Raw genomic sequence first — 17,651 nt, 5'->3', positions numbered from 1 at the left:
GGGGATGGATGCTGTTTAGTTCAGTCTGAAAGGGGGATGGATGCTGTTTAGTTCAGTCTGAAAGGGGGATGGATGCTGTTTAGTTCAGTCTGAAAGGGGGATGGATGCTGTTTAGTTCAGTCTGAAAGGGGGATGGATGCTGTTTGGTTCAGTCTGAAGGGGGATGGATGGATGCTGTTTGGTTCAGTCTGAAAGGGGGATGGATGCTGTTTAGTTCAGTCTGAAAGGGGGATGGATGCTGTTTAGTTCAGTCTGAAAGGGGGATGGATGCTGTTTAGTTCAGTCTGAAAGGGGGATGGATGCTGTTTAGTTCAGTCTGAAAGGGGGATGGATGCTGTTTAGTTCAGTCTGAAAGGGGGATGGATGCTGTTTGGTTCAGTCTGAAAGGGGGATGGATGGATGCTGTTTAGTTCAGTCTGAAAGGGGGATGGATGCTGTTTAGTTCAGTCTGAAAGGGGATGGATGCTGTTTAGTTCAGTCTGAAAGGGGGATGGATGCTGTTTGGTTCAGTCTGAAAGGGGGATGGATGCTGTTTAGTTCAGTCTGAAAGGGGGATGGATGCTGTTTGGTTCAGTCTGAAAGGGGGATGGATGCTGTTTAGTTCAGTCTGAAAGGGGGATGGATGCTGTTTGGTTCAGTCTGAAAGGGGGATGGATGCTGTTTAGTTCAGTCTGAAAGGGGGATGGATGCTGTTTGGTTCAGTCTGAAAGGGGGATGGATGCTGTTTAGTTCAGTCTGAAAGAGGGATGGATGCTGTTTGGTTCAGTCTGAAAGGGGGATGGATGCTGTTTGGTTCAGTCTGAAAGGGGGATGGATGCTGTTTGGTTCAGTCTGAAAGGGGGATGGATGCTGTTTAGTTCAGTCTGAAAGAGGGATGGATGGATGCTGTTTGGTTCAGTCTTAAAGGGGGATGGATGCTGTTTGGTTCAGTCTTAAAGGGGGATGGATGCTGTTTGGTTCAGTCTGAAAGGGGGATGGATGGATGCTGTTTGATTCAGTCTGAAAGGGGGATGGATGGATGCTGTTTGGTTCAGTCTGAAAGGGGGATGGATGCTGTTTAGTTCAGTCTGAAGGGGGATGGATGGATGCTGTTTGGTTCAGTCTGAAAGGGGGATGGATGCTGTTTAGTTCAGTCTGAAGGGGGATGGATGCTGTTTGGTTCAGTCTGAAAGGGGGATGGATGCTGTTTAGTTCAGTCTGAAGGGGGATGGATGGATGCTGTTTGGTTCAGTCTGAAAGGGGGATGGATGGATGCTGTTTGGTTCAGTCTGAAAGGGGGATGGATGCTGTTTGGTTCAGTCTGAAGGGGGATGGATGGATGCTATTTGGTTCAGTCTTAAAGGGGGATGGATGGATGCTGTTTGGTTCAGTCTGAAAGGGGGGTGGATGGATGCTGTCTGGTTCAGTCTGAAAGGGGGATGGAGGATGTTTGGTTCAGTCTGAAAGGTGGATGGATGATGTTTGGTTCAGTCTGAAAGGGGGATGGATGATGTCTGGTTCAGTCTGAAAGGGGGATGGATGGATGCTGTTTGGTTCAGTCTGAAAGGGGGATGGATGGATGATGTTTGGTTCAGTCTTAAAGGGGGATGGATGATGTCTGGTTCAGTCTGAAAAGGGGATGGATGGATGCTGTTTGGTTCAGTCTGAAAGGGGGATGCATGGATGCTGTTTAGTTCAGTCTGAAAGGGGGATGGATGGATGCTGTTTAGTTCAGTCTGACGGGGGATGGATGATGTTTGGTTCAGTCTGAAGGGAGATGGATGGATGCTGTTTAGTTCAGTCTGACGGGGGATGGATGATGTTTGGTTCAGTCTGAAGGGGGATGGATGCTGTTTGGTTCAGTCTGAAAGGGGGGTGGATGGATGCTGTCTGGTTCAGTCTGAAAGGGGGATGGAGGATGTTTGGTTCAGTCTGAAAGGCGGATGGATGATGTTTGGTTCAGTCTGAAAGGGGGATGGATGATGTCTGGTTCAGTCTGAAAGGGGGATGGATGGATGCTGTTTGGTTCAGTCTGAAAGGGGGATGGATGGATGATGTTTGGTTCAGTCTGAAAGGGGGATGGATGATGTCTGGTTCAGTCTGAAAAGGGGATGGATGGATGCTGTTTGGTTCAGTCTGAAAGGGGGGTGGATGGATGCTGTCTGGTTCAGTCTGAAAGGGGGATGGAGGATGTTTGGTTCAGTCTGAAAGGTGGATGGATGATGTTTGGTTCAGTCTGAAAGGGGGATGGATGATGTCTGGTTCAGTCTGAAAGGGGGATGGATGGATGCTGTTTGGTTCAGTCTGAAAGGGGGATGGATGGATGATGTTTGGTTCAGTCTTAAAGGGGGATGGATGATGTCTGGTTCAGTCTGAAAAGGGGATGGATGGATGCTGTTTGGTTCAGTCTGAAAGGGGGATGCATGGATGCTGTTTAGTTCAGTCTGAAAGGGGGATGGATGGATGCTGTTTAGTTCAGTCTGACGGGGGATGGATGATGTTTGGTTCAGTCTGAAGGGAGATGGATGGATGCTGTTTAGTTCAGTCTGACGGGGGATGGATGATGTTTGGTTCAGTCTGAAGGGGGATGGATGCTGTTTGGTTCAGTCTGAAAGGGGGGTGGATGGATGCTGTCTGGTTCAGTCTGAAAGGGGGATGGAGGATGTTTGGTTCAGTCTGAAAGGCGGATGGATGATGTTTGGTTCAGTCTGAAAGGGGGATGGATGATGTCTGGTTCAGTCTGAAAGGGGGATGGATGGATGCTGTTTGGTTCAGTCTGAAAGGGGGATGGATGGATGATGTTTGGTTCAGTCTGAAAGGGGGATGGATGATGTCTGGTTCAGTCTGAAAAGGGGATGGATGGATGCTGTTTGGTTCAGTCTGAAAGGGGGATGCATGGATGCTGTTTAGTTCAGTCTGAAAGGGGGATGGATGGATGCTGTTTAGTTCAGTCTGACGGGGGATGGATGATGTTTGGTTCAGTCTGAAGGGAGATGGATGGATGCTGTTTAGTTCAGTCTGACGGGGGATGGATGATGTTTGGTTCAGTCTGAAGGGGGATGGATGATGTTTGGTTCAGTCTGAAGGGGGATGGATGCTGTTTGGTTCAGTCTGAAAGGGGGATAGTTTTGCTAGTAAATATTAACCTACGATGTCAGTTACAGTTTGAGGTATGTGGTTGTGACTTTACAGACGTGTTGCTGCCCCAACCTGCACTGTAGGGTTCTGGTTTCTGGGGATGGTGGAGAAAGTGTTGCTGGCGCAGGATATCCTGTGGAGGGGGATGGATGGATGCTGTTTGGTTCAGTCTGAAAGGGGGATGGATGCTGTTTAGTTCAGTCTGAAGGGGGATGGATGGATGCTGTTTGGTTCAGTCTGAAAGGGGGATGGATGCTGTTTAGTTCAGTCTGAAGGGGGATGGATGCTGTTTGGTTCAGTCTGAAAGGGGGATGGATGCTGTTTAGTTCAGTCTGAAGGGGGATGGATGGATGCTGTTTGGTTCAGTCTGAAAGGGGGATGGATGGATGCTGTCTGGTTCAGTCTGAAAGGGGGATGGATGCTGTTTAGTTCAGTCTGAAGGGGGATGGATGCTGTTTGGTTCAGTCTGAAAGGGGGATGGATGGATGCTGTTTGGTTCAGTCTGAAAGGGGGATGGATGGATGCTGTTTAGTTCAGTCTGACGGTGGATGGATGGATGCTGTTTGGTTCAGTCTGAAAGGGGGATGGATGCTGTTTGGTTCAGTCTGAAAGGGGGATGGATGCTGTTTGGTTCAGTCTGAAAGGGGGATGGATGGATGCTGTTTGGTTCAGTCTGAAAGAGGGATGGATGGATGCTGTTTGGTTCAGTCTTAAAGAGGGATGAATGGATGCTGTTTGGTTCAGTCTTAAAGGGGGATGGATGCTGTTTGGTTCAGTCTGAAAGGGGGATGGATGGATGCTGTTTGGTTCAGTCTGAAAGGGGGATGGATGGATGCTGTCTGGTTCAGTCTGAAAGAGGGATGGATGGATGCTGTTTGGTTCAGTCTTAAAGGGGGATGGATGCTGTTTGGTTCAGTCTGAAAGGGGATGGATGGATGCTGTTTGGTTCAGTCTGAAAGGGGGATGGATGGATGCTGTCTGGTTCAGTCTGAAAGGGGGATAGTTTTGCTAGTAAATATTAACCTACGATGCCCCAACCTGCACTGTAGGGTTCTGGTTTCTGGGGATGGTGGAGAAAGTGTTGCTGGCGCAGGATATCCTGTGGAGATAATGTGTCTGTTTTTTCCTGTTGAGATTGTATTGGCTGAAATGACACGCCTGTGTGGGCTAGATACTCACTTCGTGCGTGCTACATTTGACAGGAAAAAAAGTAATTAAAAAAAGTGGGAGCTTTGAGTTTTGTGTTTTCTTGACAGAACCGAATCCATTTAAGTGACTGGTCTGTCTATGTGTGTATGTATAGTGTGTGTGTATGTATAGTGTGTGTGTGTGTGTGTGTGTGTGTGTGTGTGTGTGTGTGTGTGTGTGTGTGTGGAGTGTGTAGAGTGTGTAGAGTGTGTGTGTAAGGTGCATGCGTGCGTCTGTGTGCCTGCGGCAGAATCTATAAAATGTGTGTTTGTGTGTTCTCTAGGCAGAACAGAATCTTGTTCGACTGACTGGTCTGTACCTGTGTTGTGTGCAAGCATTGGCATAACTCACTAACTTAACCTGTTTCTGTGTGTTCTCTCTGTCTCTCAGGGGTCAGGGGAGGCTTCAGCGAGAGGAACAGCCATGGACGGAGACTGTCTGAGCTGTATCAAATACCTCATGTTCGTCTTCAACTTCCTGATCTTCGTAAGTATTCTCCCGGTGTGCTTTTCTCCCTATAGTATACACGTCGTTGTTAACTCCTCCCATTTGATGCGATTGAAGCGATCACGTTTTTTGAGGCAGATTTAGTTGCAGGCCTTTGGTCTCAGGCTTGAGAAACATTTGTCATCATTTCCTTTCTCAGACAAACAGATCCTCCCACGAGGCAATAACATGGACTCTCTAAACCTCCGTGCATCCAAAATAATTAGCCTCTTATAGCTATGACATTTAACACATTTTTTTTGTTTTTTTAAATGTGACATTCATCGAAGAAACCCAATTATTTCCCGGGAGGAAGAGATGGTTTTAGAAGTGAATGTATGAGGCTCCTATCTCTACCCCCTCCCCTCCTCCTCAATATCCCCCTTTATCCTTAATCAATGGAGAGTCACCCACTGGGGTTTAGTGATAGAGGGAGGATGGGGGGGGGGGGGGGGGGTGAAGAGGGGGAGGAGGGAAAGGGGGATTCACTTTGAGAGGTAGAGGAAAGGCAGAAAGGTAGCTGAAGCACCCCACTGACCTACGTTATAGGCCTTAACCCCCTGCTGAGGCATAAAGACCAGAAGACCTCTCCAGCTCCCCTCATTCCTCCTTCTCAGCTCTCTCTCTCTCTCTCTCTCTCTCTCTCTCTCTCTCTCTCTCTCTCTCTCTCTCTCTCTCTCTCTCTCTTTCCTTTCATCCTCCATGGTTAACTATTTCGTGGTTTTATTTTGGCTAGGGGAGTGTTTATATAGTATGTTAATGTTTGAACAATATGTATTGCAAATGTCCTCACCTAAATACAACCGTTATCTGTTTTGGTAAAAACATCTGAGGGATGGGGCTGGAGAATTATAACCACTCTCAAATTCATAGACACAAGGACTGACCACCCATGATATATAAAAAAAAAATAAAGTTTTAACCAACGATGCAATATAGTGTTTGTTTACATTTTCTTTGTTTACAAACATTGGAGTAAAACAAGCATAAAGTTTGGATGCTTTTAGATTAACTAACTTCAAAGTAATGACGCGGGACGTCGGGTTTGATACGAAAGCTTCTTTTAGTAATAACACTTGTTCACGTTACATTTAACCACTTTGTTTTGGTACAGAGCAATGCAGGTAAGATGCTGTCGGAAAGTCAGAACACAATCACTGGCACCTGCACATAATTGGCGCGTTATCACTCATTCCTCTCGCAAGGCATTCTGGGACTTGCAGTCAAAAAGCGTATTTCAACACAACCCAATACAATTACATATGCAAATAAATCTAAAGAAATATCTTTAGATACAGCTCAATGAATAAACTTAAACATTAACTCTGTAACACATTAAAGTTACAACAGATGCTGATGTGGTATGACAGTTGAACTCCCTCCTCCCTCTCCCCCATCCCCTTCTCCCTCCATCCCTCCCTCTCCCCCATCCCCTTCTCCCTCCATCCCTCCTTCTCCCCATTCCCTCTCCCCCATCCTTCCCTCTCCCCCATCCCCTTCTCCCTCCATCCCTCCCTCCCTCTCCCCATTCCCTCTCCCCCCATCCTTCCCTCTCCCTCTCCCCCATCCCCTTCTCCCTCCATCCTTCCCTCTCCCTCCTCCCTCTTCCTCACCCCCATCCCCTTCTCCCTCCATCTCTCCCTCTCCCCATTCCCTTCTCCCTCCATCCCTCCCTCTCCCCATTCCCTCTCCCCCATCCTTCCCTCTCCTCCATCCTTCCCTCTCCCTCCTCCCTCTCCCTCTCCCCCATCTCCTTCTCCCTCCATCCCTCCCTCTCCCCATTCCCTCTCCCCCATCCTTCCCTCTCCCTCCATCCCTCCCTCTCCCTCCTCCCTCTCCCCCATCCCCTTCTCCCTCCATCCCTCCCTCTCCCCATTCCCTCTCCCCCCATCCTTCCCTCTCCCTCCATCCCTCCCTCCTCCCTCTCCCTCTCCCCATCCCCTTCTCCCCCCATCCCTCCCTCTCCCTCCATCCCTCCCTCTCCCTCCTCCCTCTCCCCCATCCCCTTCTCCCTCCATCCTTCCCTCTCCCTCCATCCCTCCCTCTCCCTCCTCCCTCTCCCCCATCCCCTTCTCCCTCCCTCTTTGGGGAGGTTTTCATTGGCCTGTCTTAAGGGTTTCCCACCTGTGTTCTCTTTCTTCCATGAATTGTAATGAATTATGCGCATATAAACTAATATAATAGTATGTGCTATCTGGTATCCTTGGGACGTCCCAACTCTGACATCAACCATTTCAAGTTGACATTTAAAGGGTTAAGGTTGGGGGTAGAGTAGGGGTTAAGGTTAGGGTTAGGGTTGGGTTAAGGTTATGGTTAGGTAAGGGTTAAGGTTGAGGTTAGGTAAGGGTTAAGGTTAGGGTTAGGTAAGGGTTAAGGTTAGGGTTAGGGTTAGAGTAGGGGTTAAGGTTATGGTTAGGTATGGGTTAAGGTTAGGTAAGGGTTAAGGTTGAGGTTAGGTAAGGGTTAAGGTTAGGGTTAGGTAAGGGTTAAGGTTAGGGTTAGGGTTAGAGTAGGGGTTAAGGTTATGGTTAGGTATGGGTTAAGGTTGAGGTTAGGTAAGGGTTAAGGTTAGGGTTAGGTAAGGGTTAAGGTTAGGGTTAGGGTTAGAGTAGGGGTTAAGGTTATGGTTAGGTATGGGTTAAGGTTAGGTAAGGGTTAAGGTTGAGGTTAGGTAAGGGTTAAGGTTAGGGTTAGGTAAGGGTTAAGGTTAGGGTTAGAGTAGGGGTTAAGGTTATGGTTAGGTAAGGGTTAAGGTTAGGGTTAGGGTTAGAGTAGGGGTTAAGGTTATGGTTAGGTATGGGTTAAGGTTAGGTAAGGGTTAAGGTTCGGGTTAGGTAAGGATTAAGGTTATGGTTAGGTAAGGGTTAGAGTTAGAGTAGGGGTTAAGGTTAGGGTTAGGTAAGGGTTAAGATTAAGGTTAGGGTTAGAGTTAGGTAATCAGAGGGTTAAGGTTAGGGTTAGGGTTAGGTAATCAGAAGGGCTAATATCAAAACTATCCCAAGGATACCGGATAGCTCTAATCCTAAACTAAACCCTCCCTCTCTTTCTCTTAGCTGGGAGGCTCCTTCCTCCTGGGTGTAGGGGTGTGGGTGCTGGTGGATCCTACAGGCTTCAGGGAGATCATTACAGCCAACCCCCTGCTCTTCACTGGGGTCTACATCATCCTGGCCATGGGGGGAATGCTCTTCCTCCTGGGATTCCTGGGCTGCTGCGGAGCCATCCGGGAGAACAAGTGTCTGCTTCTCTTTGTAAGGCAACTGTGACGGGTGTTTGCGTGTGTCGGCGGGGATATATATGTGCGTGTGTGTGTGTGTGTGTTGATGTTTGTCTGTTCGTTCTATACAGTATATATAGTGTATCTTTGGTCGTGCATTTTATTTTTTGACGTGTCATGGTGGCCTGAGACAGAAAGAAGCCATTGTAGAACAGAGAGAACATCCTGTCATCCCGAGGCCTCCCATGTAGCAGGGCCTCATGCATAGTTAATGTTGAGTGGGCTCTGTCAGATTGTGATTTTTAGTGACACACACTCACTTTCCCTAACACTCACTCTCTGTTACCCTCTCTCTCTCTCTCTCCCTTTATCTGTCTCCTTCTCTCTTCTTTCACTCGACCCCCCCCTCTCTCTCTCTCTCTCCCCCATTATCTGTCTCCTTCTCTCTCCTTTCACTCTACCCCCCCCTCTCTCTCTCTCTTTCTCTCTCTCTCTCCTTTCACTCTACACCCCCACTCTCTCTCTCTCTCTCTCTCTCCTTCTCTCTCCTTTCACTCTACCCCCTCTCTCTCTCTCCTTCTCTCTCCTTTCACTCTACCCCCCTCTCTCTCTCTCTCCCCCATTATCTGTCTCCTTCTCTCTCCTTTCACTCTACCCCCCCCCCTCTCTCTCTCTCTCTCTCTCTCTCTCTCTCTCTCTCCTTCTCTCTCCTTTCACTCTACCCCCCCTCTCTCTCTCTCTCTCTCTCTCTCTCTCTCCTTCTCTCTCCTTTCACTCTACCCCCCCTCTCTCTCTCTCTCTCTCTCTCTCCTTCTCTCTCCTTTCTCTCTACCCTCCTCTCTCTCTCTCTCTCCTTCTCTCTCCTTTCACTCTACCCCCCCCTCTCTCTCTCTCTCTCTCTCTCTCTCTCTCTCTCCTTCTCTCTCCTTTCACTCTACCCCCCCCCCCCTCTCTCTCTCTCTCTCTCTCTCTCTCTCTCTCTCTCTCTCTCTCTCTCCTTCTCTCTCCTTTCACTCTACCCCCCCTCTCGCTCTCTCCCATTTGTCCCTGCAGTTCTTCATGCTCATCCTGGTTATATTTCTGGCAGAGTTGGCTGCAGCCATCTTGGCCTTCATATTCCGGGAGCATGTGAGTACCTAGAACCACTGACCAACCACTGTTCCTGTTATCATGACAACCACTGTTCCTGTTACCATGACAACCACTGTTCCTGTTATCATGACAACCACTGTTCCTGTTATCATGACAACCACTGTTGCTGTTATCATGACAACCACTGTTCCTGTTACCATGACAACCACTGTTCCTGTTAACCAATACAACCACTGTTCCTGTTATCATAACAACCACTGTTCCTGTTAACCAATACAAACACTATTCCTGTTAACCAATACAACCACTGTTCCTGTTATCATGACAACCACTGTTGCTGTTATCATGACAACCACTGTTCCTGTTACCCAATACAACCACTGTTCCTGTTACCATGACAACCACTGTTCCTGTTATCATGACAACCACTGTTCCTGTTATCATGACAACCACTGTTGCTGTTACCCAATACAACCACTGTTCCTGTTAATCAATACAACCACTCTTCCTGTTAACCAATACAACCACTGTTCCTGTCATCATGACAACCACTGTTCCTGTTATCATGAAAACCACTGTTCCTGTTAACCAATACAACCACTGTTCCTGTTACCCAGTACAACCACTGTTCCTGTTATCATGACAACCACTGTTCCTGTTAACCAATACAACCACTGTTCCTGTTAACCAATACAACCACTGTTCCTGTTATCATGACAACCACTGTTCCTGTTAACCAATACAACCACTGTTCCTGTTATCACTACAACCACTGTTCCTGTTAACCAATACAACCACTGTTCCTGTTATCATGACAACCGCTGTTCCTGTTAACCAATACAACCACTGTTCCTGTTATCATGACAACCACTGTTCCTGTTAACCAATACAACCACTGTTTCTGTTATCACTACAACCACTGTTCCTGTCATCATGACAACCACTGTTCCTGTTACCCAATACAACCACTGTTCCTGTTATCACTACAACCACTGTTCCTGTTAACCAATACAACCACTGTTCCTGTTAACCAATACAACCACTGTTCCTGTTAACCAATACAGCCACTGTTCCCTGTTATCATGACAACCACTGTTTCTGTTAACCAATACAAACACTATTCCTGTTAACCAATACAACCACTGTTCCTGTTATCATGACAACCACTGTTCCTGTTAACCAATACAACCACTGTTCCTGTTAACCAATACAACCACTGTTCCTGTTATCATAACAACCACTGTTCCTGTTAACCAATACAAACACTATTCCTGTTAACCAATACAACCACTGTTCCTGTTATCATGACAACCACTGTTCCTGTTAACCAATACAACCACTGTTCCTGTTAACCAATGCAACCACTGTTCCTGTTACCCAATACAACCACTGTTTCTGTTACCCAATACAACCACTGTTCCTGTTATCATGACAACCACTGTTCCTGTTATCATGACAACCACTGTTCCTCTTAACCAATACAACCACTGTTCCTGTTAACCAATACAACCACTGTTCCTGTTAACCAATGCAACCACTGTTTCTGTTAACCAATACAAACACTGTTCCTGTTAACCAATACATCCACTACAACCACTGTTCCTGTTATCATGATGATACAGTACTCTAGTGCCTCTGACCATAACAGACCTAACATGAACGTCGTCCATGTTCCTGTCTAGCTGACCAGAGAGTTCTTCACTAAGGAGCTGAAGAGACACTACCAGGGATACAACAACACTGATGTCTTCACCGGAACCTGGAACGCCGTCATGAACAGCGTAAGGCCAATACACGGTAAGGTTGAGGTCAATTCCATTCCAATCAGGTCACTTCCAGAATGTGACTGACCTCAAATGGACTTGAACCCAACCCTGATACTTGGTAGATGTATACAACACTTACTGCGACAGACACTTTCAACCAAAGCCACTTAACGCGGCTCTGCATTTTTTTCCCTTCCGTATCTGTATGTGATTCCTGTGGGAATTGAACCATCAACCTCTGTGTCGTCCCCCCCCCCCCCAGTTTGACTGCTGTGGAGTGAACAGCCCGGAGGACTTTGAGGAGAGCCTGTTCCGGTTGATCAACCCCAACGAGATGGTCCCTGCAGCCTGCTGCAGGAGGGGCAGCCAACCAGGAGACTCGGCATACGTCAACCAGGACGAGTGTCTAATGGGGAAAATGCTCTTCCGAAACAACAAGGTGGGTAGTGGTCTGTGTGTGTGTGTGTGTGTGTGTGTGTGTGTGTGTAGTCTTTAGTACAACTTCCACAGCCCCACTCCTTGTGAGAAAAAAAGTGGTGTCTGATGGTCCTACAGAGTTCAGTGGTGTCTGATGGCCCTACCGAGTTCAGCGGTGTCTGATGGTCCTATCGAGTCCAGTGGTGTCTGATGGTCCTACCGAGTTCAGTGGTGTCTGATGGTCCTATCGAGTCTAGTGGTGTCTGATGGTCCTACCGAGTCCAGTGGTGTCTGATGGTCCTTTCGAGTCCAGTGGTGTCTGATGGTCCTACCGAGCCCAGTGGTGTCTGATGGTCCTACAGAGTTCAGTGGTGTCTGATGGTCCTACCGAGTTCAGCGGTGTCTGATGGTCCTATCGAGTCCAGTGGTGTCTGATGGTCCTACCGAGTTCAGTGGTGTCTGATGGTCCTATCGAGTCTAGTGGTGTCTGATGGTCCTTTCGAGTCCAGTGGTGTCTGATGGTCCTTTCGAGTCCAGTGGTGTCTGATGGTCCTACCGAGCCCAGTGGTGTCTGATGGTCCTATCGAGTCTAGTGGTGTCTGATGGTCCTACCGTGTTCAGTGGTGTCTGATGGTCCTACCGAGTTCAGTGGTGTCTGATGGTCCTACCGAGTCCAGTGGTGTCTGATGGTCCTACCTAGTCCAGTGGTGTCTGATGGTGCTATGGAGGCCAGTGGTGTCTGATGGTGCTATGGAGGCCAGTGGTGTCTGATGGTCCTACTGAGTCCAGTGGTGTCTGATGGTCCTACCGAGTCCAGTTGTGTCTGATGGTCCTACCGAGCCCAGAGGTGTCTGATGGTCCTACCGAGCCCAGTGGTGTCTGATGGTCCTATTGAGTCCAGTGGTGTCTGATGGTCCTACCGCGTTCAGTGGTGTCTGATGGTCCTACCGAGTTCAGTGGTGTCTGATGGTCCTACCGAGCCCAGTGGTGTCTGATGGTCCTACAGAGTTCAGTGGTGTCTGATGGTCCTACCGAGTTCAGCGGTGTCTGATGGTCCTATCGAGTCCAGTGGTGTCTGATGGTCCTACCGAGTTCAGTGGTGTCTGATGGTCCTATCGAGTCTAGTGGTGTCTGATGGTCCTACCGAGTCCAGTGGTGTCTGATGGTCCTTTCGAGTCCAGTGGTGTCTGATGGTCCTACCGAGCCCAGTGGTGTCTGATGCTCCTATCGAGTCTAGTGGTGTCTGATGGTCCTACCGCGTTCAGTGGTGTCTGATGGTCCTACCGAGTTCAGTGGTGTCTGATGGTCCTACCGAGTCCAGTGGTGTCTGATGGTCCTACCTAGTCCAGTGGTGTCTGATGGTGCTATGGAGGCCAGTGGTGTCTGATGGTGCTATGGAGGCCAGTGGTGTCTGATGGTCCTACTGAGTCCAGTGGTGTCTGATGGTCCTACCGAGTCCAGTTGTGTCTGATGGTCCTACCGAGCCCAGAGGTGTCTGATGGTCCTACCGAGTCCAGTGGTGTCTGATGGTCCTACCGAGCCCAGTGGTGTCTGATGGTCCTACAGAGTTCAGTGGTGTCTGATGGTCCTACCGAGCCCAGTGGTGTCTGATGGTCCTACCGAGTTCAGTGGTGTCTGATGGTCCTATCGAGTCTAGTGGTGTCTGATGGTCCTATTGAGTCTAGTGGTGTCTGATGGTGTTACGGAGTTCAGTGGTGTCTGATGGTCCTAACGAGTCTGATGGTGTCTGATGGTGCTACGGAGTTCAGTGGTGTCTGATGGTCCTATTGAGTCTAGTGGTGTCTGATGGTATTACCGAGTCCAGTGGTGTCTGATGGTGCTACCGAGTTCAGTGGTGTCTGATGGTCCTATCGAGTTCAGTGGTGTCTGATCGTCCAATGGAGGCCAGTGGTGTCTGATGGTCCTACTGAGTCCAGTGGTGTCTGATGGTCCTACCGAGCCCAGTGGTGTCTGATGGTCCTACAGAGTTCAGTGGTGTCTGATGGTCCTACCGAGCCCAGTGGTGTCTGATGGTCCTACCGAGTTCAGTGGTGTCTGATGGTCCTATCGAGTCTAGTGGTGTCTGATGGTCCTATTGAGTCTAGTGGTGTCTGATGGTGTTACGGAGTTCAGTGGTGTCTGATGGTCCTAACGAGTCTGATGGTGTCTGATGGTGCTACGGAGTTCAGTGGTGTCTGATGGTCCTATTGAGTCTAGTGGTGTCTGATGGTATTACCGAGTCCAGTGGTGTCTGATGGTGCTACCGAGTTCAGTGGTGTCTGATGGTCCTATCGAGTTCAGTGGTGTCTGATCGTCCAATGGAGGCCAGTGGTGTCTGATGGTCCTACTGAGTCCAGTGGTGTCTGATGGTCCTACCGAGCCCAGTGGTGTCTGATGGTCCTACCGAGTTCAGTGGTGTCTGATGGTCCTATCGAGTCCAGTGGTGTCTGATGGTGCTATCGAGTCCAGTGGTGTCTGATGGTGCTACCGAGTCCAGTGGTGTCTGATGGTCCTATCGAGTCCAGTGGTGTCTGATGGTGCTACCGAGCCCAGTGGTGTCTGATGGTGCTACCGAGTCCAGTGGTGTCTGATGGTGCTACCGAGCCCAGTGGTGTCTGATGGTGCTACCGAGCCCAGTGGTGTCTGATGGTGCTACCGAGCCCAGTGGTGTCTGATGGTGCTACCGAGCCCAGTGGTGTCTGATGGTGCTACCGAGCCCAGTGGTGTCTGATGGTGCTACCGAGCCCAGTGGTGTCTGATGGTGCTATCGAGCCCAGTGGTGTCTGATGGTGCTACCGAGTCCAGTGGTGTCTGATGGTGCTACCGAGTCCAGTGGTGTCTGATGGTGCTACCGAGCCCAGTGGTGTCTGATGGTGCTACCGAGCCCAGTGGTGTCTGATGGTGCTACCGAGCCCAGTGGTGTCTGATGGTGCTACCGAGCCCAGTGGTGTCTGATGGTGCTACCGAGCCCAGTGGTGTCTGATGGTGCTACCGAGCCCAGTGGTGTCTGATGGTGCTACCGAGTTCAGTGGTGTCTGATGGTCCTACCGAGTTCAGTGGTGTCTGATGGTGCTACCGAGCCCAGTGGTGTCTGATGGTGCTACCGAGCCCAGTGGTGTCTGATGGTCCTACCGAGTCCAGTGGTGTCTGATGGTCCTACCGAGTTCAGTGGTGTCTGATGGTCCTACCGAGTTCAGTGGTGTCTGATGGTGCTACCGAGCCCAGTGGTGTCTGATGGTGCTACCGAGCCCAGTGGTGTCTGATGGTCCTACCGAGTCCAGTGGTGTCTGATGGTCCTACCGAGTTCAGTGGTGTCTGATGGTCCTACCGAGTTCAGTGGTGTCTGATGGTGCTACCGAGCCCAGTGGTGTCTGATGGTGCTACCGAGCCCAGTGGTGTCTGATGGTGCTACCGAGCCCAGTGGTGTCTGATGATGCTACCGAGCCCAGTGGTGTCTGATGGTGCTACCGAGCCCAGTGGTGTCTGATGGTGCTATCTCTCTCTGTGTGTCGACAGGGTTGTTACTCTGCTGTGGTTGACTACTTTGAGCTCTATATATACGTGGCCGGAGCTCTGGCCATCGTGGTGCTCACCATTGAGGTAAGATTTGTTTCTGTTAATAAACATTTTGTGAGTAGCCCCCAAAATCAACCAGCTTTTTTGTTGTCCCTTATCGGTTTATGTGATTAAGTAATGTTTGAGGTTTTGTAGTTTACCCCCCCACCCACACACACACACACACACACACACACACACACACATAGCACATAATACACAGGAACAAACACTGACATACTGGGGAATGTCACTTCCTAAACTTTTCACAGTACTTTAGCCTCCCCTGGTGGAGAGTATTGGTGTTGCAGGACTGTTACACCACATACATTATGTTACATAGGATTTACATACCAAGGAGGCTCCGCTGGGGCATAATAACTATACATATGCCAATCTATTCCATGGATTAGGTCAAGACAGAACTAAATCATCTAATCACTTGTCGTGTTCTGTGGCCTGACTGCTGCTCTGTCTCTCCTGTCTCTTGTCTACAGCTGTTCGCCATGGTGTTTGCCATGTGTCTGTTCAGAGGGATCCAGTAGGATGCCTGACTGCTGTAGCCGCACGGATGGGAGCTAGAAAAGGGAAATCAGGAGGGGGGAAAAAAAGAAAAATTAATACTTACAAATGTGTTGTTCTTTTTGTATCTGCAAAACAATTTGGTTAGAAAACAAACAAACAAACAACATCAACAACAACTACAACAACAACTACAACAACAAAAACAACCACAACAACTACAACAACAACAACAACCACAACAACTACAACAACAACAACTACAACAACAACTCAAACAACAACAACAACCACAACAACTACAACAACAACAAAAACAACAACAACCACAACAACAACTAAACAGCAACAACAACTACAACAACAACAACTACAACAACAACAAAAACAACAACAACTACAACAACAACTAAACAACAACAACAACTAAACAACAACAACAACTACAACAACAACAAAAACAACAACAACTACAACAACTACAACAACAACTAAACAACAACAACAACAAAAACAACTCGTACTTCTCAGCTGGACCTCACCTACAGGGTGAGGTTAAAAGAACAGGATAGAGAGAGCAAAAAGACAAGAACAACAAGAAAACAACAACAAAATGTAAAGTGATTTGTGTGTAAAAAGTGAAACAGGTGTTTGGTGGACCAGGTCTAAAGGAGAGGACCCGGTTGAAACCTGCCTTGCAGCGAAAGTAGCCTGAGTCCCGGATCTGTTTGTGCTGTCTCGCTAGCTAACTGGGACTCAGGCTAAAGCAGAAGGAATTACACTGACTTTTGGATGAAGAATATTTATACCTACTGAGTAAAAAGTTGGCTTGACTGTAATATAGAAATATGTGTTGTACACTTTGGCTGTTTCTGTTCCACTCCCTCCTCTCTACCCCTCCGCTCTTCCATCTATTTCTACCACACTCCCTCCTCTCTACCCCTCCGCTCTTCCATCTATTTCTACCACACTCCCTCCTCTCTACCCCTCCGCTCTTCCATCTATTTCTACCACACTCCCTCCTCTCTACCCCTCCGCTCTTCCATCTATTTCTACCACACTCCCTCCTCTCTACCCCTCCGCTCTTCCATCTATTTCTACCGCACCCCCTCCTCTCTACCCCGCCGCTCTTCCATCTATTTCTACCGCACTCCCTCCTCTCTACCCCGCCGCTCTTCCATCTATTTCTACCACACTCCCTCCTCTCTACCCCTCCGCTCTTCCATCTATTTCTACCACACTCCCTCCTCTCTACCCCTCCGCTCTTCCATCTATTTCTACCACACTCCCTCCTCTCTACCCCTCCGCTCTTCCATCTATTTCTACCACACTCCCTCCTCTCTACCCCTCCGCTCTTCCATCTATTTCTACCACACTCCCTCCCTTCGCCGCTCCCTTCATCCCTCCTTCCTCCCTCAACATCCTATTGTTAGAGCCACACCTCTTTAATGTTGTACAAAGGCCTGTCGATAGTGTGTGTGTGTGTGTGTGTGTGTGTGTGTGTGTGTGTGTGTGTGTGTGTGTGTGTGCGTGCGTGCGTGCATGCGTGTGCGTGTGTGCGTGTGTCCTGCCTGCAGCCCCTTTTTGAAAGCCAACTTCTGACATTTTTGTTTTATTTTGTATTGTGATGTTCAATAGTGGTTTAGGTGAAAATAAATGTGTGTGTGTGTGTGTGCATTTGTATTGAAAAAAAAAATGATGACATTAAAAATGGCATTATAAAAAAGATTGTCCATGTAGTGAATTCCTTTTCTGATGCATTTAACAAGTGTTTATGTGGTAATGCAGGATAGTAGGCCTGGTCCCCAGTGTTTATGATAGTAGGTCTGGTCCCCAGTGTTTATGATAGTAGGCCTGGTCCCCAGTGTTTATGATAGTAGGTCTGGTCCCCAGTGTTTATGATAGTAGGCCTGGTCCCCAGTGTTTATGATAGTAGGTCTGGTCCCCAGTGTTTATGATAGTAGGCCTGGTCCCCAGTGTTTACGATAGTAGGCCTGGTCCCCAGTGTTTATGATAGTAGGCCTGGTCCCCAGTGTTTATGATAGTAGGCCTGGTCCCCAGTGTTTATGATAGTAGGCCTGGTCCCCAGTGTTTATGATAGTAGGCCTGGTCCCCAGTGTTTATGATAGTAGGCCTGGTCCCCAGTGTTTATGATAGTAGGCCTGGTCCCCAGTGTTTATGATAGTAGGCCTGGTCCCCAGTGTTTATGATAGTAGGCCTGGTCCCCAGTGTTTATGATAGTAGGTCTGGTCCCCAGTGTTTATGATAGTAGGCCTGGTCCCCAGTGTTTATGA

General features: G+C 48.5%; 2 protein-coding genes across 2 annotated transcripts in view; one reads left to right on the top strand and one right to left on the bottom strand.

The window, feature by feature from the left end:
- Positions 1-17,083, top strand: part of LOC139376209 (tetraspanin-18B-like) — a 124,903-nt gene extending 107,820 nt beyond the window's left edge. Inside the window, exons 3-9 of the mRNA XM_071118511.1 lie at positions 4,696-4,791; positions 7,845-8,039; positions 9,059-9,133; positions 10,780-10,878; positions 11,126-11,302; positions 14,797-14,880; positions 15,333-17,083. Of these exons, the coding sequence (XP_070974612.1) occupies positions 4,696-4,791; positions 7,845-8,039; positions 9,059-9,133; positions 10,780-10,878; positions 11,126-11,302; positions 14,797-14,880; positions 15,333-15,380 (774 nt within the window). The 3' untranslated portion in view covers positions 15,381-17,083. The remainder of the gene's footprint in view (positions 1-4,695; positions 4,792-7,844; positions 8,040-9,058; positions 9,134-10,779; positions 10,879-11,125; positions 11,303-14,796; positions 14,881-15,332) is intronic.
- The window catches only part of LOC139376285 (uncharacterized), a 1,125,987-nt gene that overhangs the window by 442,127 nt on the left and 666,209 nt on the right, over positions 1-17,651 (bottom strand). The window lies entirely within an intron of this gene.

The sequence above is a fragment of the Oncorhynchus clarkii genome, chromosome 2, assembly GCF_045791955.1.
Source record: "Oncorhynchus clarkii lewisi isolate Uvic-CL-2024 chromosome 2, UVic_Ocla_1.0, whole genome shotgun sequence".
In the NCBI taxonomy this organism is placed as follows: Eukaryota; Metazoa; Chordata; class Actinopteri; order Salmoniformes; family Salmonidae; genus Oncorhynchus; species Oncorhynchus clarkii.
The sequence above is the reverse complement of the archived record's forward strand: the minus strand, read 5'-3'. Positions and strand labels throughout refer to the sequence as shown.